The 25,918-nt window shown below is 55.4% G+C and overlaps 2 protein-coding genes across 3 annotated transcripts; one reads left to right on the forward strand and one right to left on the reverse strand.

The window, feature by feature from the left end:
* The first annotated feature begins 98 nt into the window (after positions 1 to 98).
* LOC134048675 (acylamino-acid-releasing enzyme-like) lies at positions 99 to 4,647 on the forward strand. The gene is made up of 22 exons (XM_062500599.1): positions 99 to 383; positions 425 to 533; positions 614 to 743; positions 862 to 943; positions 1,047 to 1,122; positions 1,253 to 1,395; positions 1,596 to 1,733; positions 1,807 to 1,898; positions 1,990 to 2,030; positions 2,098 to 2,252; positions 2,396 to 2,465; positions 2,566 to 2,660; positions 2,744 to 2,795; positions 2,866 to 2,954; positions 3,126 to 3,267; positions 3,407 to 3,475; positions 3,548 to 3,628; positions 3,706 to 3,794; positions 3,885 to 4,075; positions 4,150 to 4,252; positions 4,322 to 4,428; positions 4,509 to 4,647. Exons 1-22 carry the CDS (start codon positions 99 to 101, stop codon positions 4,645 to 4,647), a joined length of 2,478 nt encoding a protein of 825 aa, XP_062356583.1.
* Positions 4,648 to 4,858: 211 nt separating this feature from the next.
* MST1 (macrophage stimulating 1) lies at positions 4,859 to 9,345 on the reverse strand. 2 transcript variants are annotated; one of them, XM_062500730.1, is made up of 18 exons: positions 9,294 to 9,345; positions 8,756 to 8,897; positions 8,484 to 8,596; positions 8,245 to 8,359; positions 7,899 to 8,035; positions 7,707 to 7,827; positions 7,499 to 7,617; positions 7,239 to 7,401; positions 7,014 to 7,144; positions 6,830 to 6,932; positions 6,589 to 6,725; positions 6,432 to 6,467; positions 6,238 to 6,349; positions 6,090 to 6,167; positions 5,878 to 6,024; positions 5,690 to 5,796; positions 5,101 to 5,240; positions 4,859 to 5,020 (listed from the first exon to the last, which is right to left on the reverse strand). In XM_062500730.1, the coding sequence occupies exons 1-18, from the start codon at positions 9,343 to 9,345 to the stop codon at positions 4,859 to 4,861; spliced, it is 2,115 nt and encodes a 704-aa protein (XP_062356714.1). The 2 variants fall into 2 exon arrangements, with proteins under 2 accessions (XP_062356714.1, XP_062356713.1); XM_062500729.1 differs by having other exon boundaries at positions 7,239 to 7,404.
* Between the last annotated feature and the right edge of the window lie 16,573 nt (positions 9,346 to 25,918).

Consider the following 25,918-nt stretch of genomic DNA (forward strand, 5'->3'; position numbering starts at 1 on the left):
CAGCACCCCGGTGTCTGTAGTGGTAGTGCTAGTACCTGTGTCATCTCTACTCCCAGTGCCCCAGGAGCTGGTGGCCATTGGACCTTTCACCTGCCAGGATGTGCAGCTGTGCGGCCAGGGATGTGCTGGGCCATGGGAAGGGTGAGCCCTGCCTGGCCATGCGGGGCAGCAGGGAGCGGCCGGAGGGCTGGCACCCGCCGGGGCGCTGCCTGCTTTGGCAGGCGTCCCAGTGTGGGCGGCAGGCGCCGGCAGCCCAGCCCGGCCCGGCAGAGAACAGCCCCATGGCCACAAGGACCGAGGAGGGTGCGGAGGTGGGCAAGGGGTTCAGGGGAACTGTGTGGGTGGGCACAGCCCCGTTTCGGGCGGTGGGCACGGGCCGGGGGGTGAGCTCACCCCCGTCCAGCAGGCCCCTTCCCTCATGCAGGCGGCCCGCGGCCCGGCTGCCCGCTACCGGGAGCTGAGCCGGTTCCCTGCCATCACGCGTGCCGCCCTCAGGGCCGCGGCTGGGGGCCAGACCTTCCTGCTCTACACCGGTGAGTGGTGGGCTCGGCCACGACCGCGCCTTCGGCCCGCGGGAGCCGAGTGAGCGGGCGCTGACGGCCCCGTCCCTCAGAGTGCAGCCGCCCCGACCTGGCCCGCCGGCGGCTCCTGCGCTTCGGCCGCCACTACAGCCTGCGGCGCACAGCCGGCCGCCAGGGCCTCGCCGTCAGCCGGACCGCGCTCAGCGCCGAGCTCCAAGACCAGTACGGCACGGGCGGGCTGCGGGACGGGACGCTGCGGCTGTGGCACGGGCGGTGCCCGTGCCGTTCCCGGTGCCCTCGGCGCGTGGCCCGCCGCAGCCTCCGTCCCTGCCGCCCTCAGGCTCCTCAGCCAGGACTCGCCCACGGGGCAGCGCCGCGCCGCGCTCAAACGCTGCCCGCGGCAGGGCCACGAGCTGCTGGAGGTAACGCGGGTGTCCCGGTCACTCACCGGCGTGGCTGCAGTGCCACCTCAGGGTGCTGGGCACCGTGTACACGGTGTGCCCGTGCTGACGCCCGTCCCCCCAGGTGTGGGATAGCGAGGGATGCAGCCACAGCGTGGATCTCACGGCGCTGGGGAAGCATGGGGATGTCTACACGGAGGGTAGGACCCCTTCCCCATGGTCCCCTCCCACAGCAGGGGTGAGGTTGGCATGGCCGGCAGCCCTGGTGGCTACCTGGTGTCCGATTGTACCTGTGCCAGGCTGGGCTTTGGCACTCTCCTGCCACTCCAGGACCCTTTGCCTGCCTGGCCTGGTCACACTCGGAGACTCGGCTCCTCTATGTGGCTGAGAAGAGCCGGCCCAAACGACAGCCCCTGTGCCCCTGGGATGTGCCAGGCACAGCCTGGCCGGCAGCAGAGGATGAGGATGAGGAGGTAGGTGCTCCATGAGTGTGTTCAGTGCGCCCCCAAGCATGCCACACACTGTGAACGTGGCACGTGCCCCTTGGGCACACCAGGCACTCCCTGAACATGCTATGCACCCCATGAGTGTACCATACATCCCATGGGTGTGTCATGGACAGAGCTCCACGCCTGGGGCCACCAGCCATGGGCCTGACGGGTCTGTGCCACAGGGCAAGCAGTTTGTGTACCACGAGGACTGGGGGGAGGCCCTGAGCACACGAAGCGTGCCTGTCCTCTGTGTCCTGGACCTGGAGGGCCTCAGCCTGTCAGTGCTGGAGGGAGTCCCAGAGCACCTCTCCCCTGGCCAGGTCAGGATGGGGTGCAGGGAGTGTCCCAGGGGACCCAGCCTGTGGCTGTGGGATGAGCCTGACTGTCGCACAGGCCCTGTGGTCCCTGGATGACCATGGTGTGGTGTTCGTGGGCTGGTGGCACAAGCCCTTCCGCCTGGGACTGAACGCCTGCTCCAACAGGAGGTGGGTCCCAGCCAGCAACCGGCACCATGCCAGGATGCCCATTCAGTATCAGCACAGTTGGGATCCAACCTGACCCACTCTTTCCTCCCAGGTCAGGGATTTTTTACCTGGACCTGGTCAACAGGTGCTGCGGTGAGCACTGGGGCCCTGGTGGGTGCCCTGGGGGGCCTCTGGGATGCTGACCCCTTTCTGCCTCCAGAGCTGCTGTCAACAGAGAATGGTTCTGTCTGCTCCCCCCGGCTGAGCCCTGATGGCCAGCGCCTGCTCTACCTGGAGGGAGTTGTGGGGGGGCCCCACCGGCAGTGTCTGCGCCTGCGCATGGTGAGTTGGGCCTCATGGGCACCAGGCACGGCTGTCCCACATTGTGCTGCCAGCACAGTGCCCAGCCCAGGTGTCACAGCCTCTCACAGTGCCTGGCAGGGGTGGGGGTGTCCCCAAACCTCCCTGCCTCAGTTTCCCCTGGCACGGGTCCATCTCTGAGCACTGGCTCTCCCCAGCTCACCTGGAAGACAAGGCAGACGGTGACGGTGCTCGATGTGGTGCAGGAGCCCACGGAGGGTGAGCAAGGCATGGTGGGCAGAGCTGATTCTGATGGGGGGCTGGTGCCACCCCCTGCCAGGTGCCCATGACCCCAGCTCACTAGCCCAGTGCTTTGCCCCACTTGCAGACTTTGCTGGGCTCTACACAGAGGTGCTGCCACTGCGGTGCTGGGCAGCTGACAGCCGGAGAGCTGTGCTGGGCACCCCTCAGCGGAGCCGCACGGTGAGTCCTGGGGATGGCAGGGCCAGGGACATGACCCACACACCCCACGGTCACACTACTGCCTGTGCTCTGTGCCCTCACAGGACCTGCTACTTGTGGATGTGGAGGCATCCACCATCACCAACCTGACAGCAGGTACATGGCACCGGCCACCCATGGTGCTCTAGTGAGCAGCTATGATCACTGACATGTGTTCTGTCCCCAGGGTCACCTGAAGGGTGCTGGGAGCTGCTCACTCTCCAGTGGGACCTGCTGGTGGCCACCTGCTCAGCCCCCCACCACCCCCCCAGCCTGGTGAGCAGTGCCCTGGCACCACGTGGCACAGCAATGTACAGCCAGGCACACCACGGTGTGGCACACATGCCATGGTGTGGTGTGGCACAGCCAGGTCCAATATGACACACCCTTGGCATGGCACAGTCTTGTCATGGCACAGCCCCAGTATCATCCATTGCCTGTGCCCAGGTGGTGGCTGTGCTGCTGCCAGCAGGCCAGGAGTTACCCCTTGGCTGGGTGCTAGTGGAGGATACCCCAACAGTACCTGGTGTCACCTGGAAGACTCTGACGGTCCAGCCACCCTGCAGTGGGCAGGGCCCCACTGCACAGGGTGAGCCCCTGAGGGCCCCTGCTGCACCTCTGTGCTGCCTGGGTGCCAGGGACCCTTGGGAGTGGGGACTGGGCAGGGTGCTGGGCACCCAGGGTGGTGGCTGCTGAGTGGGACCCTTTCCTTGGTGCAGGCACCCAAGCTTTTGAGGCCCTGCTGCTGAGCCCCACAGATAGCACACCACCGCACCCCCTCATTGTGTGCCCCCATGGTGAGTGAGGGGACGGTGGGGATGCCCTGGCAGTGCTGGTGGCACACCAGGTGATGGCCATGCTGGCCCCAGGTGGTCCCCATGCTGTCTTCGATGCCCGCTGGCGTCTGAACATGGCTGCACTGTGCCAGCTGGGCTTTGCCGTACTCCTAGGTGAGTACTGGGGAACCTGGGGACACGTGGCCCTGTGTCCCAGTGGAGACATGGCACCCATGGCCTTGTCTCCTCAGTGAACTACCGTGGCTCCCTGGGCTTCGGCCAGGCCAGCATCAGCTCCCTGCTTTCCCGTGTGGGTGAGCAGGATGTGGCAGACACACAGGTGAGGGGTGCTGGGTTGGGGGTGCTGGGAGAACACTGCTGGGAGGAGGTTGATGTTTGGGTGCCAATGGTGGGTGGCCCATGGGTGCAGCTGGCAGTGGAGCAGGCGCTGCACAGAGAGCCCCTGGACCCACACCGCCTGGCCCTGCTGGCTGGCTCTCATGGAGCCTTCATCGCCCTCCACCTCCTCACCCGTGAGCCTAAGCGTTACCAAGCCTGTGCCCTGCGCAGCCCCGTCTCCAACCTGCCCACACAGCTGGGCACCTCTGATATCCCTGACTGGTGAGTGCCACCCTCCATCCTGTGCCATGCCATGCCTTGTTCCTGTGACACCTCCCAGTGTCTCTCTGCCACAGGCGCTACACCTCCCTGGGACTGCCCTACTCCTTTGAGCGGGTGCCACGTGTTGAGGAGGTGGCCACAATGCTACTGCGCTCGCCCATCGCCCAGGCAGCCAAGGTGAGGCAGGGTTAGGATGGGTGTGGGCTACCAGGTGTGGGGTGTTGGACACTGAGGGCAGTGCTGCAGGTGCAGACACCGGTGTTGCTGTGCGTGGGTGCCCGGGACCGGCGCGTTAGCCCCATGCAGGCACTGGAGCTGTACCGGGTGCTGCGGGCCAGGGGTGTGCCAGCACAGTGAGTGGGGTGCAGGTGGGAGCAGGGAGGGAGCTCTGGGGTGCTGCATGAGCATCTTCCCATCCTGTCCCTCCTCACAGGCTGCTGTGGTACCCAGAGGGTGGCCACGCACTGGCTGGCGTGGAGACGGAGGCTGATGTCTTCAAGAACTGTGCCCACTGGCTCCTCCAGCACCTGGGGCAGCCCAGGCGGGATGGGACAGGCCAGCACAGCCCCTAGTGCCCACAGGGCTATGCCAGCCCCAGGGTGAGTGCTAGCCCTGGGGACCACACCACAACCAGAGGCAGATGGAGGGAGTTTAGCCAAAGGCAGGGATGTGGGTTGCGGTTTGGTGTTAAATAAACGTGAGACCCTGTGCAGTGCGGACCACTGCGGCCAAGGTTGTCCCTTTATTGTGCAGTGGCAGCTGTGCCAGGCTGGGAATGCCAGCTCAACCCATCTTCATCACCTTGTAGATCCAGTCGACATAGAGGGAAACACGGATGAAGAGGGCGGGCTGGTCAGTGCGTGCACAGACACGGGAGGGAGTGATGACCCCCTCCAGCACCCAGCAGTCAGCGGTGAGACAAGCCAGTGGTCCACCATAATCACCCTGTGGCATGAAGAGAGCAGTGTCACCCTGGTGGCAGCACCTGCCGCCTCCCTGGGGTGGGCGTCCCCAGCCCAGCTCACCTCGCAGGCACCCACGCCGGCACGCAGAGGGGCAGTGCACAGCTCGGTCTCCTTGAGGCGCCCACGGAGGGCCCTGTTGCACTCACTGTGGGCCAGCACTGGCAGCCGTGCCACGTTCAGTACGCTGCCATCAGCTGTGCCTGTGGGCAGAGAGCACGGGGCAGCGGGGATGGGATGCAGCATCAGTCATGGAGGGATGCAGGGGCGTGGCATGGGCAGGGGATGCTGTGGGCGGGGAATGGCAGGGACAGGAGGATGTCCTGGCAGTAGGATATCATTGCAGGGAGATGTTGTGGAAGAGGGATGCCATGGACAGGGTGATACGAGGGGCAAGGGATGCTGTAGGCAGGGGAATGGAATTGGCAGGAAAACGCCATGGAAGGGAGATGCTGTGAGCAGGGGTATGCCAGGGTTGCTGGCAACCCCAGGGTTGCCGGGGGTTGCTGCAGGCGGGGGATACTTCAAGCAAGGGATGGTGTGGGCAGGGAGATACCATGAACATGGGGATGCTGTGGGCAGAGGGGATGGAATGGCATTGGGGCTGTATTGAACAGGGAATCCCCCAGCAGGGGCTGCCTGTGGCAGGTACCTCTCGTTTCCCCCCAGCCGGCGATCTCACACACAGTGCCCTCAGGCACAATGTAGCGTTCGGGGGGCAGGCAGATCAGGGCCACACGCTTGGTCAGAGCCGCTGGCCTGTGGCAAGAGGGACAGTTGGACACGGTGCCAGCCTGGCCAGCAGTGGAGCATGGCAGAGGCCAAGGCATGGTCCCTCACCTTGCCAGCTTCAGCATGACCAGCTGGGACTCAGAGGGGCCACAGACGATCCGGACAATGGGGATGGTCTGTTGGTCAGGGTCCCCAGGGCCAGGGTCCTTGAAGAGTGTCCCCAGCTGCACTTCATAGCCCGTCAGGTCAGCATCACTGTGGAACAGGGATGTGAGGGCACAGGAGGGTCCCACCACCCCACATCCCAGCCCCAACCTTACCAGGAGAAGAAGCACTGGCGTGTGCTGATCACCCATTGTTCCTTCACCAGGGATCCCCCACAGAAGTGCATGCCAGCCCTGTGGGGACAGGGGGTGAGCTCGTGGGGGACACTGAGTACATGGCAGTGCATGTGGGACACCCACTCACCGATTGCGGATGCTGACAGTCCAGGGCGAGTTGCCAGGCTGGCCACCAACAATGCGCCCCTTCTGCTGCAACCTCTCGTCCCGCTGGCCACACTGCTCAAATGTCACCACGTCTGTGGGCAGGGTGGGCATCAGCTGGGGCTGTACCACCAGCACCCGCTCCAGGGTGCCCACCCAGGACCCATGGGTCCCCACCTGCATTCTCCATGATGGAAGGCACCGTGCTGCCAGCTGCAGAGACAAAACAGAGGGTAGCACTGGCACAGGATCCAGCCACCCTGAGGGGACCAAAATTACCCTGTGTGTAGCCAGGGTCCCCTCTAGCTCTGCAGGGATGTGGGTAGGGGCTTACAACAGGGTTTGATGGCACAATAGTCAAAGGGGGTACGGGGGTCCATGGTGTAGCACCAGGGGCCATGGCTGTCATTATCAGGGTTGCGGCAGTAGTTCTCCTCCAGGTGTGCCTCAGGGTGGGTGGCAGGTGAGATCCTGCCAGGAGGCAGTCACCATCACTGTCACCATCCCCATCCTCGTCTTCATCCCTACAACCCCATCCCCATCCCTGTACCCCCCACTCCTCCTTACACACTCACTGGGGCACATGGGGTGTCTGGGCAGCCCACGGCTGGCAGGTGATTCCCTTGCGTGTCTTGCTGATGTGGCCATGGTAGTGCTTGCTGTCGTCGTGGTAGCATTCTGGGGACAGGCAGGAGGGCTGGTACCCCTCACAGGGGCACTGGGGTGGACACCCAGTGAGGGGTGCCTGGGATGGCTCACCTTGGGCATCCTGCTCATCAGGGCAGCGGCGGATGTGGAAGCAGAAGGCGATGCGGACAGTGGGGCGGGAAGTGAAGCACCACGGTGCCTCTGATCCATCGGGGTTGCGGCAGTAGTTCTCCTGCAGGTCCCTGGAGGAGGGACCGCATAGCTGGCCCCCCTCAATCCCACACTCATGGGTGCTGCCCATCACCACCCTCCTGGGGTGCACAGCCATCCCCTTACTTGCACGGGTACTTCTCAGGCACGAAGTGGTGCTTATGGGGCACCTGGGAGTCCCAGCGCTGGCAGGGGATCCCTGACACGGTAACATTTACACGGCCACGGTAGCCTTCACCCTTGCCCCTGAAGCAGCTGCTCGTCACGTTGACAGGCCGTGGTCGTTTTTCTGCTTGTGTGGCCAGAGAGGGGGGCAGAGTAGCAGGATCAGGGGTGGCACCCAGGACCTTCAGGCCCAGCTGTGCATGATGCTGGTGGGGACTTACTGCAGACGCGAATGCGGCAGTATTCGCGTTCCCGTGCGGGGTCGGTGGTGTAGCACCAGGGCCTCTCGGAACTGTCAGGGTTGCGGCAGTAGTTGTCATCGAGCCCTTTGTCAGGGTACCTGGGTCAGAGACAGGGAGCAGTTGAGGTGGCACCATCACCTCAGCACCTGGCACTCAACCGGGGCACTGCACTGCTGGGGGCTAGTACTTGTTGGGGTGGTAGGGGTGCTTGTGTGGGTGCTGCAGGTCCCAGCGCTGGCACTCTGTCCCCAACTCAGTGTGGTCCACGGTGCCACGGTAGTCCTCCCCGTTGCAGGTCATGCAGACAGCTGCCAACAACTGCACGGCTCAGTGTGGGGGAAACATACGGCGCAGGGTGACCCTGGGATATGGCACTCACCATCCTCACACTTCTTTATGCCGCAGCTCTGGTGCCGGACATTGGGATCAATGGTGTAACACCACGGGCCTCGCTTGTCCCGGTCAGGGTTTCGGCAGTAATTCTCCTCCAGCCCATTGCGGGGGGATGGCAGAAACCTGCTGGCAGCAGAGTGGGTAGGAGAGCTGCCAGGAATCTTTTGCCCTGTAGTGGGCACAGCCAGGATGATGCACTACCCCTGTCAGTGCCATTGCCCCCAAGCCGTCCTCATTGCTCCTGTGCTATCCCGCACTGCTCCCACCCCATTCCCCATTGCCCCACGCTGCCCAGGGTAGGTGCCACGGAACAGCCAGGGACATGGGGCAACCTGTGGTCGTGCGGTGTCATGGCTTGCCAATGCTGGCAGCGCAGCCCCTTCTCCGTTGTGGCCCGTGTGCCGCGGTAGCTGGAGCCATCGCCCTTGATGCAGTCCTGCAGGTAGTCTGAGCAGAGCCAGGCACATCTTCAGAGCCACAGGTCAGGGCACGTGGACAATGAGGAGTCCTGTGCCAGGTGGCCTGTGCCCAGTCTGTGGTGTCCCCATACACACCCATGGCACCAGCTCACCTTTCTTCTGGTACAGGTCATAGCGGATGTTTTTCTGCAGCTGGATGCGGGGTGAGTGCTGGGTCCAGCGCAGCAGCTGGCACAACTGGCTCTGCCGGTCATAGTGGAAAGCCCTGGGAGGCACAGTGGGAGTCTGGCACGGGACCGTGGGAAGCCAGGGCCTGCGGGACCTGGGTCACACACGTGAGCACCCAGTATCCATGTGCAGAGTGACCCAGTGTTGCGGCCCCTGCACTCTGACCTGCCCCACGGTGGCACCGTGTCCTGCTCACCGGCAAGCCAGGCTGGTGGCACAGCGCTGGGCACACTGCTCTGTAGTGCCATGCTCTGGCAGTGGTGGCGGTGGGTCCACGGACACTGCCAGCAGCTCGGTGGCTCGCAGGCGCTGGAAGTCATTGAGGGGTGAGCGGTGGCCTGGGGAGTGTGGCAGGAGCTCAGTGTGCCCATGGAGGCATAGCATGAGCACCGGGGCCCTGTAGAGTGTAGGATCCCTCCCCCATGGAGCGGGATATCCCATCCCACACAGCATGGGATCCATGTCCCATGGAGGAGGGGAACTCTGTCTTTAGGTAGCATGGGATCCATATAACATGGAGCAGGGGATCCCTGTCCTATGTCCTGATCCATGTGCCGTAGAGCAGGAGGGTCCCTGTCCTACATCACCCGCTGTAGTTCCCTGCTTCCGGCTGCCCCCCTCCGCCGTGGGACAGGGCATGGCCTGCAGGCTCCCGGCCCGGCCGCTGGCCCTGCTTTGGGCCCCGCACTGCCTCGCACCCTCCAGCCCCACGGAGACCCAGCCTGGGGCCCTACCTGAGCCCAGAGCCGCGGCCAGGGCGAGCAGGACCCCCAGCACGTGCTGCATGGCGGCGGCCCCACGTCCCCAGGCCGCTGGACCTCCGGGACGGCCCCGAGCAAATATTTGCGGTCGGGCGCGGGGCCAAGCGGGGCCGGGGTCACCCCGCGGCGGGCACGCGTGGGGCGGGGCGGGGCCGGGGGGCGGGGCCTGTCTGGGCGGGGACAGGCGGGCTCGGGGTCACCCCGGGGCGGGCACGTGGGGGCCAGGGCGGGGCCTGAGCGGCGGGGCGGGTTCTGGCGGGGCCGAGGTCACCCCGCGGCGGACACGAGGGGCGTGGGTGGGGCCTGCGCGCAGGGGACGGGCCTGCAGCAGCGGGGCCGGGTCCTGCGCCGGTGAGGCGGGACCTGTGGGCAGGGCGGGGGCGGGGCCGTGCGGAGGGCCCCACGGGAGTGGGCGGGGGTGTGGGACGGGGGCGTGGCCGCACTGGGCGGCTCGGCGGGGCGGGGCGGAGGAGGGCGTGGCCAGCGCTGTCGCCGGGCGCCGATTGGCCGCGGTGCGCTCGTGCCGCTGGTTGCCAGGCGCCGCGCGCGCGCGCGAGCCCCGCCCCCGGGTACGTGCCCGCGCGGGGTCGCGCTCGCGCCGCGCCGCCCGCTCGGTGCGTCGGGGCCGCGGAGCCGGCGGGAGCGGGGCCGGGCCCGGCGTGCACGGTGAGAGCGGGGACGGGGGAACCGCGACCGGTCGGAGCGCGGCTGCCGTGGCACCTGCCGGGCAGCCCTGCCCTTGGCGGCGGGGAGCAGGTCTGGTGGCGAGGCGGCGCGGCCTGGGCAGAAGCGCGGCGGGCTCGGGCCTGGCGGAGGGCTGGCGGCGGGGTGGTTTTCCCGGCGCGGCGCCGCCTCAGCTCGGCGTGCCCTCCGCGGCCTGCGGGGCCGGCCCGGTGCTGCCTTCCCGCCGGGCCGTGCTCCCTCCGCGCCGCTTTCCCGCCGCCGCCTTCGGCCTCGGGTGGGCGCCGCGCCCGAGAGTGCTCGGCGGGGCCGGGCGGGAGGCGCAGCGGGCCCGGGGCTTCAACCGGCTGGGCCGGCCTGGGCTGTACCGGGTGAGCCTCGGGGCTTCGTCGGGTGCGGCGCAGGTGCTCTCGGTGGCGGCAGCCTACTCTGGTTGTGACAAAACCCGTGTGGGCGTCTCGGGCTCTCCCCGCTCCCCGGGACCGGCCCGGCGCCGTGCGAGCGCAAGCGGGTGTCCAGGTAGCTGGAGCAGTGTTCCTCAGGGACAGGTGACTGTCCCAGGCAGGGTGGCCGGGCTGCCTCTCGGCTCTGCCCCTGTGGGGCTCCGTGGGCCCCGCCACTTCCCAGGCTGACCTTGGCTCCGGGCACTGGGAGCGTGACTAACAGCAGAGGTTGTTCCGGGAGGGGCAGACCTACTGCCAGACTTTATCTTCAGTCACTAGTGCAGGTGGCCAAAGGCAAGTTAATGGTTCTGCCGCCCAGAAAGGTGTAAATGCTGGATATTCCCTGTGGCCTCCCTGGTTTCTTGGAAGCAACAGGCTGCAAAGTGGCTCAGGAAAGTTTCCAATGCCCATCAAGTCAATAGGCCTGGGTTTACTGAGTTTTGCCACAGGTTTGAAGTTGGCAAATGTGTATTTTTGGAGTGTAACTAAGTGCTGCTGCTCAGGGGGGAAGGTGGTGGGGCAGGGGGATGTGGGACTTAGCTGTAGAGTTTGTGGCCACTCTCTGAGGTGGTGTATCTCCCTTGGTCCTGGAGCTTTGGGCTCCTACGGTTGGGAAAACACCACTGGTATTCACCTGTCCAAAATTAGACTTAAATCTTCTTTTTGTGTTAAGAAAAGCCAAGAATTTGACTATTTTCTCTTAGCCCTTCCAAGCAGGGGCTTCTTTCTGCCACCCATTGCTGTTACATAGTGAACTACTAATGCCTCTTGCTTTTCATATACTGTTCTTAACAAAACTTACTGTTTAACTTTCCAAATGGAATGATGTCTCATCCTACCTTTAGCTTTACGGATTCCTTTCCTCACTTTAGGAGTTTCTAATTCTTAGGTTTCTTCACACAGTCTCTGCTGCTGTACCGAGCATCCTAAACCACTTATTCATTCTTCCTGATGCTTGTCATTGCACTCTTCTATCCTAAATATAGGGTAGTATGCCAACAGAAGGAGCTTGAGAGCAAGCTGAAGTGCTGGGAACACCACTGTTTACTCAGAGGAGTAATCAGCAAAGCCTGACTGATTCCAGGTCACATTGACTCCTTGCTGCAGGAGTTGAGGCTCACTTCTTTGGGAGCTGGCACAAGAGCTCCAATAACTGGGAGATGTTACTGACAGTGCCTGCTGGCTTAGAAATACCCATTTCTTTAAGCGTTGTGTAAATGGAGTAGTAAATTGTGCTTAATTGTTGGCATCAGAACTGGGGGATCAGTAAGAATTATGGGGCTGATAGCAGTAAAGGTGTTCTGCTCTCCCTGTGTAGCAGTAAGTTTTGTACATATGGGATTTGCTGACCCCAAGCATTTGTCTGCTTTTAGAGATGCTGCTACTCATTGGTAACTTATCCACTCTGTTCTCCTCGTCTCCTTGTGCCTGGAGTGCTGAGCTTGGCTGCTCTCAGAAGCGAAGGAGGATGTGTGACAGGTAGAGTGGGACCCTTTGCCAGCTTCAGAGCTGGCCCAGTGCTCTGGCTGTGACTTGTCTTCCACGGGCGGCTGCTCTGGAGGAATTCTGGCCTGCCTCTCTTGGGCAGAGCCATGCCCTGACAGTGAGGGGTAGTGTCAGAGGGAGCCCTGCTGCATTCTGGCTCGTGTAAGTGTGCCAGCAGACAGGCCTGAGAGGTGCTTTGGGACTCTGCACTAAACACCAGTGATCCTGCTGGGGGCTGAGGGAGAAGAGAACTCTGTGGTTGTAGCAGCTAGATTCTGTGGAGTTTTAATGCTTTAGTGTGTGCAGCACAGGTGTGAGGTGCAGTGTGTTGTCAGCCCAGCAGAGAAGGTGTAATGGTTCTGCCCTGGCAGGAGTGGTGTTGCTCATCTGCAGGAATGGTGTCTCCTTGCCTTTTCTGTGTTCCTTGGAGAGATAATGAGACAAATTGGCCTGGGGGGATAGAAGTGTGCTGTGCCAGCCTGGGGAGGAACTTGCAGCTGGAGTGAAGGTCTGCCTCGATCTGTGGGTAACAGCTATCTGAGAAGTTCTGTGGGGATGCTTTTGGGTGGTTTGTGCCTTTACTCCTGTTAGCTGAGGAATAGTGCTGAGGAGTTAAGTCTAGTGATGATTAATTTGAGTGAGAAAAATGCAAACGCTGAATTCTTCTTAGGCAAACAGGGGTCATGTAAATAAATGCCTCTGGCATTCTTTGTGGTGCTTGCAGACTGTCTACCAATTACTTCTGGTCTCTTGCTGAATCAGTGGGAGGCTGTTGCTCCTTGAGCTCTGAGTACTTTGGCGGTGATTTGGGTGAAATACAAATAAACACAGTTGGATTGACCTAGTGTATCTGAGCTCTTGGTATGCTGAAAATGTTTGTTCTTAGGATGTTTGTGCAGTCCGTGGAGCTCTGTACCTTAAACCCAATTTGCAAAGGACTGTGACCACGTTTAAGTTGTGAAAAATAAAATATCAACCTGAGGAACCTGTGCTTTTAGGGCTTGTTCTGTGAGATTGAATTTGAGCAAACTACTAGGTGCTGCTGGATGGAAAGTTAATGCATTAACCTGTGTGAACACTCTAGGTAGGTGCACATCCTAGTCTCGTGCCTTGTTCTGTGTATCTCCCTGTGCTTATCTGTTGACTGAAACTGTCTCTGGTTCAGCTTTTCTGGGATAAAATTTTAGCTTGCCAGCAAGAAGGATAGTTGTATATGCTTGATGTTACCAGTATTTTTGTCAGTGTTTTTTTGTGAGCATCTGAACTGATCTGCTGATGCAGCAGTGTCTGAAGGAGATGATTCGAGTCCCCCAGCTAGGCAGGCCCTCTCCCTGTGCAATGCCTGAGCTGGTCACCTGGGGACCAGCAGAAAGCTCCCTGGCTCTTGTGCCTGATTTATGAGCTTTTCTGGGTGAGGGAGGAGGAGGAGACATGGGGCAAGGTGAGTGGCATGGCTTTGATTGGAGTTGGATAGACAGCAGGGGCCTCCTGTTTTCCTGAATGCTGTGTCCTGCTCAAGGTCACCTCAGTGCTGGTTTTTGGAGCCTTGAGGCACCCTAGGAGATTCCCTGGAATCTCTGCCCGTGGTAGCAGTGCAGCCTTGCAGGGTTCTTCCATGTTTGAGGTCCTGTCCCTGAACAACGTGGTGGAACCTAAGATCTGGAGGGGGCTGCGGGGTTACCAAGTGCTCCCACATCTCCTTACTGTGGCCCTTGCATAAGTCTGTGGAGAGCTCACAATGGCTCCCAAACCTCAACACAAATAGTGTTCAGCTTTGTGGTCCCTGGCTGTGTCACCGTCAGGCCATTCCAGTGCCAGTGGCACTGTGTGGTCCTGGGGTGAGGTAGCAGAAGGCTGTGTGGGAAGGCTGAGCTGGGTAAGTGTCGCTGCTTTTGGAGCAGAGACGTCAGATCCCAGACATGCCATTGTGGTGCCTGCAGTCATCTTGCTCAGCCTGACCTGTTTTGTCCCTGGGTTAACTTTCTGCAGTTTAGTTAACCTGTATTATCCATGGAAGGAGCTTGTAAATCCCCAACCAGGAGGAGTTTTTCAACAGCCCAGCACTGCAGGAGGAAAGGAAGTGAGGCCCAGCCTGGAGGAGGAGGTGGCATGGTCCCTGTAGTGGTTTAGATCAGATCAAGTGGTTACCTCAGCCACCTTCATGGTTTGATGCTCTGAAAAGGGCCCTTCTCTTTCTCTGCTTTCAGCTGTGCCCTCTTGCCTCCTCCCAGGGGCCAGCTGTGGTGCTGAGCTAATGGATTGACCAGTTGATTCTGCTGGTTTGGCCTAAAGTTGGTGGTTTTCTCAGCTTGACCCTTCATTCACTTTGCAAGAGAAGGGTGTTGGACCATCCTTGGAGGCAGGAAACCATTGGCTCAGCAGAGCTCTCCCTTTGTAATGGTGCTCTTGGCCACCAATTATATATTAAATAACAGGTATTTACTTATTCTGAATTGAATTCCCCCACTTATTTCACTGTTCTGCCTGTATCTTCTAGACCTGGAGAGTAATTCTTGGTGAGATTCAAAGTACTCTCTGACTTTGACTTGCAAGAGGATGAGGCTTGGAAACAGCAATAAAATTTGTCCCAGCCCCGTGGTGTTCAGCTTTGTTTTTCTTCACAAAACCGGGCTGGAAGCCTCATCTGACCTGTAAAAATGTATCTGTGTGAAGATTTCCGCTAATGAGTTCTTTTCTCATGTTGTGGTCTCACCACAGTGCTTTTGCTGTCACTGCAGCCCCAAGGAAGGGTATGGTGTGTCTTTCCTGCTGTATTTTCTGAGAAGGGCTCGATTCATAGAGGGTTTACGTGGGCTGCTTCTAAAATATTTTGTGTGCTGGTTTCTCTGACCGTTCCAGCAAACTGGCTCAGAAGCCCCTTCCTGCAGTACTTGTGCACATACTCCTCCTTAGGGACCTGACAGGCGGCATTCCTGCCCTCCCTCCTCTGGGGTGAAGAAGTGGTTTTGCAGGGGTTTCAGTTTACTCTCACATATTTACAGGTCACACGAGTGCTGGATGTGTGTGCTGAATTTACACAGGCTTCTCTTCTTTTTTGAACTAGACTCTGCATTTTTACTTCAGAAAGCTTAACATTCTGTGAAGTATGTTCCTTAAGGGTGGGGATTAGCATACAGTAATTTGGATGAGAGTTTCCAGTAGCAGATACTAATCATTTGCTATCAGTCCCAAGGCGTGGAGATTGATTTTTGGATGAGCTTGAGTGATGGTTTGAACTGTCCAGATTTTCCACTGAAGTGTTGAATCATGACAGGTGATGTGAAAGCCTTGTGCCACTGTCACAACCTCAGACTGCAGTGTGGGGACTGTGTGCTGCTGGTCCTGATTGCCTCTTCCCTCTTGCCTCCAGGTGGATTCTCCCAGGCTCTTTCCAGAGCTTCCAGGGTTTTCTTGTGTGCGTGGCTTTTCTGGGACTTTTCGATTTCAGCAGAGAGGGACCAAGTTCCCTGTCTGCAGTGCTCAGTTACTCAGCAGTCCAGGATGCTCTACAGATTCCACTTTAATCAGGATGGAAATAGTTGTGAGCTTTTCCAGCATGGCTTTTGCGCCTCTCCCATAAACTTTTTTTTCTAAAGCAACTCTTCTGTATTGGTCTCTAGCTGGGAGTTCCCCCTACAGCAAGAAGTTTCATCTGGTCTTCTCTAAGAATTGCTGAAATGTAAGGCGTGACCTTTGTGTTGTGGCACATGGGATTCCTGTGGGAAGGCTTTACACAGGTGTGGGCTTCTAGGTGGGGAATGAGAGGCATATTTGAGGCTGTAGTGATTCCCTGTTCATGTCCCTTAGGCTTTCTACTTAGGTCTTGACCTCTGTGGAGTGTAAGCTCTCTGTGCCACAGGAGCTGATTCCCGCCTGACAGACCATGCACGGTGTTTCCCCACCCCAAAGGAAATATTTCTAGTGGAATTTTTATGATGGTGCCTGGGGGCCTACATTAAGGGGATAAAAGGTGGTTATTCTACAGCCTTCTCTGAATTCAACTTCATAGGATCCTACCAGGAAGCTACACAGAATCAGTGTAGCTGTGCCTCTTTTTCTCTAAAAAATCAGACTTCTGCCTCTGCAGATACAGGTAAAGGCTGGCTGGAGACAAGGGTGGGACTATGCCAATTCCAAGGGATAATCTTGTAGTATTTTTCCTAAAAGTCAAAGCCTCCTTTGCCTAGATTCTGAAATTCCTTGGCATCTTTCCTTTCTCCTAACATAGCAAAAGCTTTAAGACATGTGGGAAAGTATAATTACAGTGGTATTGGCATCAAATGAACTTAATGTGCACAAACAACTCATATAATTGATTTGTTTCATTAATTCTCACTTTGAATTCATTGAAAGCTTCTGTACTGTGGTGTTCGTGCACAGAATAGCTGTTGTATGGGATGTGTAAGAGGTCCTGCAAGTTCTGCAGCATGGTCACAATGCACATCTGCCCATCCTGTGAGGGATGGAGCATCAGGAGTAGGGCAGTCAGCCTTATTTTAATGAGTGTCCGGGTCAGATCAGATGTGTTTTAGGCTGGGCATTAACGTTTGTGTGGATGGCAGTAATACTGAGTGGTTGGACTGACACTGTCATGTAATCTAGGGTAAAGGTCTGGATGAGCTATATGTGTTTCCATGGTATCAGTTCACTTCTCCAAGGTGAGCTTTGTGGCCAAAACGTGAAACTTTGTGTCCTCTGCCTGGGAAATTTTGTGCTTCCAGTGGTGTTTATAAAGTCAGTGCTTTGTGTTTGTGTGCCCTGTGCTGGTAGCTCTTTCAAGAAAGAGTTATCACATCTTAGAGTAAGATTTTGTTTGAATAGCAGGGTTCAGCCTCTAGGGAGGTAAGACATTTGATCTGAGAATGACAATTGCTAGATAAATACAAATCTTCAGAAGTGTCCAGAGAAAACTAAAGCAACATGTTGTATCAGTACTGCATGCAAAGCCCATGAACCCTTGGCACTAAACTGTAAGAGAAGCGTTGGAATAGGGCTTTACAGCCTCGTGAAAACTTTGTAGTCAAAGCTAACATGAAAAAGGGCTTCACTTGCTACTGGCAATGATGTAAAATTGTATACTGAGGAGTTAAAGCTTTGAGAAGTCAGCAGTGCTCCCCTGTGCAGTAATGGTGATAAGCCAGGATAAAAGTTGTGTGTGATTCTGTGTGCTGAGCATGGCAGAGGGAAGCACTCTGTGATTGCCATGGCTAATTTGGGCGTGAGAAGGTTTGCTTAAAGCCTCAGTCAGAGGTAGATGAGCTCCTGTACTCTGGAAGCACTATCCCAGCCTGTGATTTGATTCAGTCATCACCCTCCCCTCAAACCAGTGTCCCAGCACTGGTACCATTGCACTGCACACCCATTATTCCTGAAAACTGGAATGCTGACCCTTCTCTTCATTCTGTGCTGCTCCACCAAAGCTCCTGCACTCTTTTAGTCACTGAATCAGGTGTGAGTGGTGCAAGTGCTGCTGGCCTGTGCTTCCTGCTTTCCCTGCTGAAGCAGGGTCCTGCCGGGACAGGTAGGGCCATCTCTCGCCGGCGCCTTGGTGACTGGACGTGGCTGTGTGAGCTCAGCCTGGTCTGGCTGTGGGCTGTGCCTGGTCTGGGGGTATCCCTGGGGAGAGGGGTCGTGCTACTGTCCTGCTGTCACGGGAAGAAGCTGTTTCCTGCAGACCTCTGCATTGCATCCTGGTGCTGTGTGCTTTGCTCCAGCGTGACCCAGCTCAGCTGCCTCCAGCCTTTTTCTCTTCCCTGAATGGCAGGCTCCTAAAGCCTCCCCTGGAGGTGCATAACTTTGTCTAGGGAACTTAATCCTGCTGACTCCAGGTAAGCCTCTTTGCACTTTTTATGGATTTCTTACAGTCTGTACACATGCTGGTTCAAAACCTTTCCCTTGATATGATGCTTCAGGAGGTCCTTTGAGGCAGCTTCTCCCCTGTGCTGCAGAGAAAGGCAGAGGACAGAGGAGGCAGTGAGATTTAGGGGTTGATTTTTTTCTGAAATTAGGATGGAGTCAAGATACTGCATATAGGGGCAGTTCTGAAGGCGCACCTTGGCCACATGTACCTGTTTTGTGATGAGTTGGTCAGTTCACATCCTGCTGGAAAAGGAATCCACCACCAGCATGAGAGAGGTAATGGAGAGCAAGGCTGGGTGCAGAGCTCTGCCCTGGGAGTGTCTTTTTGGACTGGTGTAGTGTGTGGCTTGGTCTGTCCAGCTGGGAACCCAGGAAAGATTGCTTCACATGCTGAAGTCCTCATTTCTGGTCATATATGGGAATTAAGGCTGGCTAAGCTGACTCCCTAGGCAAGTGTTTAGGGCTGAGATTCTTCTTTAAGCAGTGACTAAGACGATGCTTATTAGTGAATTCTGCACAGCTGACTCTGAGCCCTGTTTGGGACCAGCAGTCATAGGCTGTGCCAACTGGAAAAGGTCATCTAAAGCTTGGAGCTGCCTGGGCACACAGTGAGGTGTCTGGTTTGGAGCAAGGAAGAGCCACCCTCAGCTTCAGTAGAAGCAGATGGCTCAGCTCTGCAGCTTAAGCTCCTCCAGGAGGAGACACCTTTCATTTCCCAGTATCAGTGTCTACTCTGGTTCGAGGCAGGCACTGGCATGTACAGAAGCTTGAAAGCACACGGGTCTGCATCTCAAAAGAGCTTTTCTGCTCCTGTCTGGGAGTGGAGGAAGAGTCTTGATGGGAAACTTGGTGATGTAAATCTACTTGTAAGGAGCTTGAGCTGAAGTGGCCAGTGTCCTCCTGCTTGGGCTTCGTGGCAGCGGCCATATGAGCTGATTTGCAAAGCACTTTCAAGGGCAAACAGTTGTTTGCCTATTTACCTCTTCCCCTCAGTGGAGAGGAATTACCTGTGTCAGTAGAGCTTAGAAGTGCTTTTTTAATTTCAGGCTTGGTGGGGAGGAGTATAAATTTGAACTCTTCTGGGTGTAGCTAGTTAAAGATCCTTCTGGAGAAGAAACAGCAAAACATTGCAGTACCCCATCTGGGTGGTGATCCTGAACAGAAGCACAGCCCTTTGGCGAGAATGGTGCTACATCAGGAGCTAATACTGCCAAGCATAATGCTCCAGGTTTTTATCTTCAGTGGTCCCTTGGATTCAACAGGTTACCAGTGTAGAGGCTGTTGGTGCAGGAAAAGAGGCCTTGCAGTGGTGTGTCATTCCATTTGTGGTTGGCAGGCTTTAGAACAGTCCCTCACTTAGAAAAGTCACATGAGAAAAGCATTTAATGTATTTTTAGATGTCTTTTAAAGTGGCTCAGTGGCTGAAAAGAAACCTGCATCAGGTCACTCGCCTGCTTTGCTGCAGTTTGCCCAGGAGTGCTCAAGCAGACTATTAATGTGGAATAGATCCAGTCAGAGCCTTCTGCTGTAAGGGAATTGCTCTGCCTGCTACCAGGATGCAGCTGGCTGTGGGAGGTGACCGTAGCTCTCCGTGTGTGCTGCTTAGATGCTGGTTAGGACAATAGTGGGAAATGAATGGGAGATGTCCAGCTGAACCCAGTTTAATTTCTCTTTATCTTTGGAATTGTCTGGGTTTTCCTTGGTGTCTTTGTGCAGTGCTTTTGCCTGGCACAATTTGTTGCAGGGTCCAGACTCGGTGTGCTTAGCTTCTCAGTTGGTTTGAGCAGGTGCTGCTGCCAGAAGAAGTCCTGCCTTTCTCTTGTGCTGGTGAAAAGGACAAGAGAAGTGGTCTTGCAGACCCCACATCCAGCCCAGAAACTGAGCCAGATGGAAACCGGCCTCTTGTTTGTCTCTTGTTGCATTCCTTTAATGTGTGTGAGTTCCCACGTCCACTTCTCTGCACACTGTAACTCTTGTACCAGCACAAAGAGAAGAGAGGAGTGGGATGGGAGAGGTGGAAGTGCTTCCTTGGGCAGTTACAATTATTAAAATGATGATGTGGCTGCCTGTGATGCTGCTGTGGTTCTTCAGGCAGGCTGGGGCACATCTGCCCTATGCAAAAGAGGCAGGGAAAAAACTCAGCCATTCCTTTCTCTACAGATTTTCCAGGTCTTTACCAACATGGGAGGATGCATACAGCTTGCAGGCCCCATGTTGCATGATCCCTTGAGGTCTTTGTGGGCCACTGAATAGGAGGAAGAGTTCACCAGTGTAGGAAGGAAGCATGATGCAGTGCATTGGAGGGTGGAAGTATGAGCTGACATCCTGGGGTGCACATGTGGATGAGGTTATTGGTGTTTCAGATGTTTCTTGGCTGGGCTGTCATACCTCTGCCTACCAAATATGAAGAACATTTTTCCAGGAGTCCTGCCCTTTCAGAATAAGCTGAAAGAATGGGAAGCAATGGCAAGTGAGGAGAGCAGGAGACTTGAGAGGAGCCTCCTCTAAAAACAGCAGTGTTTCTGTAACAGCTAACACCCAATATTGATATAAGATAAGTTGTCATTTTTACCTTGAAGCATCTGGTGATGTTACCATTCAGTGACAGTGTGTAGGCAGGTGGTACAAGAGGGGTGGAAAGCTGCAGCTCACTCTCCTTGTTCTCTGAAACAATTTTGACCATAAATGATGGAAGTCTCTGTCTAACGAGAGGAGGAGGCAGCCAGACAATGTGAAACCTGGGAAAGGTGTGTGGTTTTCTTTGCTTACTTGCTAGAGTGCTTAGTAATGGAAAGAAATAACTGAGGGGAGACTATGTCTTTTCCATCTCTTGAGGCCTTTGACTCAACGCAAGGTTCGAAAGTGACTTTCCACAAGAGGTGGAAACTTCAGGGACCTGTGATCAGGTCTCACTAGATGCTGGCCTTCAATATGTTGTGGGCATGATTAAGAACAGAATCTGAAGTAAAAATGTCGAACTTTTCAATGTGATCTGCTAAAATAAATTAGTATTTAGCAAGAAAATTCATTTTTCTTGTCCCTCTCACTTAAAATGAGTGGCTGTGCTAAGAGCTCTTTGGAGATGCCTCTGCATCTCGCTGAAAGCCCCAGATTGTTGTTTAATTTATTCCTCCTCAATTTGAGCCCAGGCTTGTGGAGATGAATTTTAACAGTGACCCTGGAGCAAGAGCAGGGTGGTGAGTAGTGAGTGTGGCTGGTGAAGGTGCTCCCTGGGGTTCCACAGACAGGGTTGAAGGCTGGTGTGTGCTCCTGGACCGAGGCAGATGGACAGCTGCATGTGCCCCTGCCAGGACTGCCTTGTAGGGAGATGTGCCAGCTGCTTCTCAGAAGGCTTCTGGAGCTGGTGGCTCCTGCAAGCCTGGCCTTCATGGCTGGGGACATGCACGCCTGGCCTTTTCCCTGGGTGCCTTTTAGTGCCTGTATAAATACCAGCAGGCTTCAGATGCATTGCAAATTCTGGCTCTTTTTTTAAGCCCAAGTCATAAATAGGTTGGTGCTGACTTGTGGGTCCAGCAGAGCTGTCATTAGAAATGATGTAATGATTAAACTCGGCATCGTGACGGCTTTCCTGCTGAGCTTCCCTCCCAGGTCTTGCTTTTCTGTTCACTTCAGGAGCATCACAGGTGCCAGGTGAGATACATTTAGGCCCTGGAAAAAAAAGTTAATTTAGCAGAACTTGCTATGAAGTGGCATTTCTTAGGATGAGCCAGACCAGCCACAGTCTGTCTTCTCCTTTTGATGCCGACACTGATTGTGCTCGCTCTGCTTCCCAGGGAGCCCGTCCCAGCTGCAGCACAGCTCTGCACTAGATTTTATAGTTAGTGCTCTTTGGAATAAGTGTCATTTAAAAAGTATCCAGCCAAGAAAGAGCACAAGATGTAATTCCAGTGACGTTTGTGGATTTTTTTTTGTTTGGATTTTTTTCTCTCCAGAAGGACAGTGGTTTCTATTAAAGGGAATTGGCAGCGCCTGGCCTTTAGCCCTGGGTGGGAGACAAGCTTTGAGGGTTCATCCCTTTGCTGCGGGGCCAGGGTGGTTTTCTGAACTCCTCAAACAGTGCAAAGCTCAAATCAAGCCATTCCTTGCACATCTGATATTTTTGTAGTTAACCTGTGAAGCTTTTGTGTACGAAGCAGAGGTCCTGGGAAGGTATGAGAAACAAGCTAATTTTACTCCGTCACAAACAGGGCTTGACATGTTTATTTTAGACTCTGGAGCTGCTCAGGCCACTGTGTTTTTTTTTTTATAGTCTACTGTTACTGTCAGATTAAAAAAATCAACTTGAACTCTGGAAATCACAGGGAAATAGGGTGTCCTGGTGTACTTGGCTCCAGTGAGGCTCTGAGGAAGCTGCAGGGAGGAGTTGCCTGTGTTGTGCTGTGTGCCAGTCTCGGGGTCTCCTGCATACCAGAGAAGTCTTTTCTGAGCCACCAGCTGTCCATGGACTACGTGCCCTTCTATTGCATCAACTGTCCTGCAGAGAAACAGTTCCCTTGCTGGGTGTCCTAACTTCATCTGTAAAAAGTCCACAGCTGAATAACTTAAGGAGCTCTGGGGGTGAGAGCAGAGCTTGGCCATAGGATGAGCAATGCAGCAGCAGGTCATTTGTGCCTCCTGCTCCCAAGAAGGTTTGAGTGGCCAAGTCGCCAGCATAGCTTGAATAATTTTTTTTTTTTTTTTTTTTGCTGCAGACAAGTTCACCAGGCAGCAGGAGATGAAATTAATGAGACCAGCTCGTTTTCCTCCTGCCACTGTAGTCTGACAAGGGAAGGCTTTAGGTTAGTCCTGCTCTAAGGAGGATGCACAGAGGGCCCCATCCTTGTCCCTGCATGGCCAACTCTCTGCTCCTGCTGACGTGGTGTGGTTGAGGAGTGCCCCTTTAATTGCAGGTGTGCTTTGCACAGGCACTTCCAGCTTCTGAGCTCTTTTATTCCAGTTATTATTAGAAGTAATTAAAAGCGTGGCCAGTGGTGTGTTCACTCCATGGAGGTGGTGTGCACGGTGCTCAGTGGTGGGTCAGTGTTGTTCAAACGTGTAACACAAGCAGCCCAGATTGTCTCTGCCCACGCAGGCTTAACCTCACCACTGAGGTGCCTGCTCAGCAGCCAGCCCCGACCTCTGGGCTGGGGGATCCTGCTGAGCTCTGGGCTGATCCAGCCCCTTTGGGTGCAGGCTGGAGCTGCAGCTGATCCAAGAGGCTGCAGTGTTTATTATGAAGCAGCACTCCACCACCAAGCCAGTCAAATTATTGACTGTAATTGATTCGTTTATAAGCAGCATTGGTACTGATTTCCAGTTAGAGCGTTTTGCACACTTAGTATTCTAAACCTCGTAATTATTACTGCTAAATCTGACAAATAGCACTGCTTCTGAATGACAGATCTGTCACCCTTCCCTCCCATGGCACTCAGTGTGCAAGTCCACCCCACTTTACCTTCCCACAGCAAGTCTTTTGGCCACAGCTCAGATGGAGAGTCCAGCAGGTTGTCTGGGGCATTCCCTGGCATCTTGGGTGGTTCAGTCTGTTCTTTAGGGTCATGGCTGGCTGTAGGTGCCCTGCTGCTACAACATGAAGGTTAGCCCTCCTTCGTTCTGTATCTTACACCTTGTTCTCCATTTTTCCCCCTCTTCCTTGCCCATGTCCCTCCTTTTCTCTGCCCAGATTCCCAAGTAACAGCCCTGTATTACTTTCTGCTCATCGCTTTAGAGTCTGCTGCATCCATACCGAAACCCAGTGTTTATGCTACATAGGAAGTTTCATCTCTTAGCCTTATCTGACTCGGTGTCACCTCGGTGGCCTCGCAAGACTCCAGTCCCAAAACTCCCCTGCAATTATGTGGCGTGTGTTGGCTACCCTACACCAAAGACAAAAGTCCCTAATGCAAATCACTTCAGCCTTGATTCCTCTCCCCATGTCCAGTTAAGCAGTTTCTTAGGTGCAGTCTGCGTACCAGTGCAGGAAATTAACATTTTACACAGTTTTTAGGCTTACCCAGCATCCATACCCTGGAGCTGGTGGAACTGCTGCCATGGCTCCCTGCAGAGGTCCCAGCTAGCCATGGCCAGCAGTGTTCCATCAGGACCTCCTGCTTGCATCTGTCCCTGAAGAATTTACAGCCTAAGCTGTAAGGATGGAAAAGGAGATAGAGGGGTCATGTAGCCCTGTTCTGCTGAGCAGTCATGAAGCTCCTCTAAGCTGATTTAGCTGATAGTGGTGAGGAACACTGGCAGGCACTTACCTGCCCCAGTTACCTGGCCTCAAAGTCGTGTTCTCCCCAGCTCCCCACAGCACTGATGGAGATAACTGCAATACCCCGGGGGTGTTTTCCCCCTCTCATTTTCCAGAGCCTGATGAGCAGGGGGGGTTTGTGATTGGGCTTTCAGTTTGGTTGTTATCTATTTGGTTGACTTAAGTCTGGCTTTCAAAAATGGGTAAGGCAGCCAGGCTCAGAGTGTCTGGTCTGTTCTCCAAACAAAACACAAGCTTGGCCACAATGCTGTGTGTTTTAGATCAAGCAGGCCAGAATTTATTTGTCAATATTAATATTTGTGTGCTGTAAAGCACCAGTGGAAGTCTGTGCTCTGAAGGTTAAGCTGTGTTTTGTTGGTATCTGGTGCTCAAGGACCTGTATCTGTAATCAGATGGGTGCTGGGGAGCAGCATCTGCCCTTAGCCTTAGTCTGCTGTTTGCTACGCTTTGCACCTTCCAAAAGCACAACTGCTGTGTCTGGGTTTTCCCTTCTGCAAGAGGGTTCAATATCCCTGTTTTGCAGTGTGTTTGGGTTGAAGTGCATGTGTTGAGGTCTGGGTGCAGACAGGGTACCCAGGTTAGGACACAGGGTGATCCATTTTCCCTGTACATGCTTCTTTGTACCTGCGTCTTCAGAGGAGCAGGGCCTTTAGGGAGCTTTGGCATGTCTGCAGTGTAGTTGGCTTGTTAGGTGCAGTACTTGTGTCCTGGCAGCCCTGCTCACTGCTCAAATGGAGCTCCCAGAAACTGCTGCCAGTGGAACGTACTGTGGCTTTGTCAATGACAAAAATACCTACTTCTTTAGAGTTATTTTGCATGCAGAATAACTAGTGTATTTTATTTTGCTTATTGGGCTGTAAAAATGGGGGGAAGGTAGATTTGAAAATAAACCTATTGTTGTTGGTTTGTGAATAAAGATGTTTTAATCCACAGGATTTGATGTATTGGTAAAGACCTGATGTTATAATACAGAATAAATGTGTTTGTAGAAAAGTACTTGAAAAAGAAACTAAAAGTTATACCCTAGGTAGCACAGTTTTAAAAATCAGCAGTAATTTTGCCTGGCGGCCTGCAGGTCTAAAATGTGAAGCATTGCACTGCACTTGACTAATACAATAAATTTTGAAACAAAGTGGCTTAAAATATTTATTTATAGAAAATATACTCAGGGGCTGGAATGCACTACACTAACACTTGATGTATTCCTGGAAGAGTTATGCGGCTGGTCAGTGTTTGTTTTCCAAACTCTGTTTTCAGCTCTTCCAAATGTTTCCATAGGTGTTTTGGACAGCTTTTCCCTGGCATGCTGCAGCCCATGGCTGCTGCCAGCAGACTGGGAGAGCCAGTGTGACAGAAGGGCTCTGTGCTGAGTCCCTACCACGGGAAACTTGCTGCTCTTTCCAGAGCAGGATGCTGGGGTGGGGGGGCTGTGATCTCCTTCCCCACCTGGCGTGGGTCCCTTTCCCCAGGACAGGTGCAGCTGTGTGCTTAACCTTTGTTGCCAGAGGAATTCAGCCCTTCTGCCAAATGCCTCGTTCTCCCTTTCCTGGGATGATCCAGCTTTTCCTCTGCTGAAACAACCCTTCCCAGGGTCCTCAGTGACAGGGCCTCTCCTCCTGTGACTCAGGGTGGCCACACACACTTGTCCTTCTCATGCACCCTTGAGCAGTTTGCTTTATTTCTTTAATTGCCCATGTTTGTTGCACTGGCTTCACCCTGGCTTTTCCCATCCTGCTGATTTCCTCAAAACTGCGAACACGTCAGGTGCATTTTTTCAAGATAATATCCCTAAGGGCAGCTGTTAAATAATCCTCTCGATGAAGAGGAAGCCAGAAGGGTTGGGGTAGAGTGTCTATAAC

This window comes from Cinclus cinclus, chromosome 12 (assembly GCF_963662255.1).
Source record: "Cinclus cinclus chromosome 12, bCinCin1.1, whole genome shotgun sequence".
Taxonomy (NCBI): domain Eukaryota; kingdom Metazoa; phylum Chordata; class Aves; order Passeriformes; family Cinclidae; genus Cinclus; species Cinclus cinclus.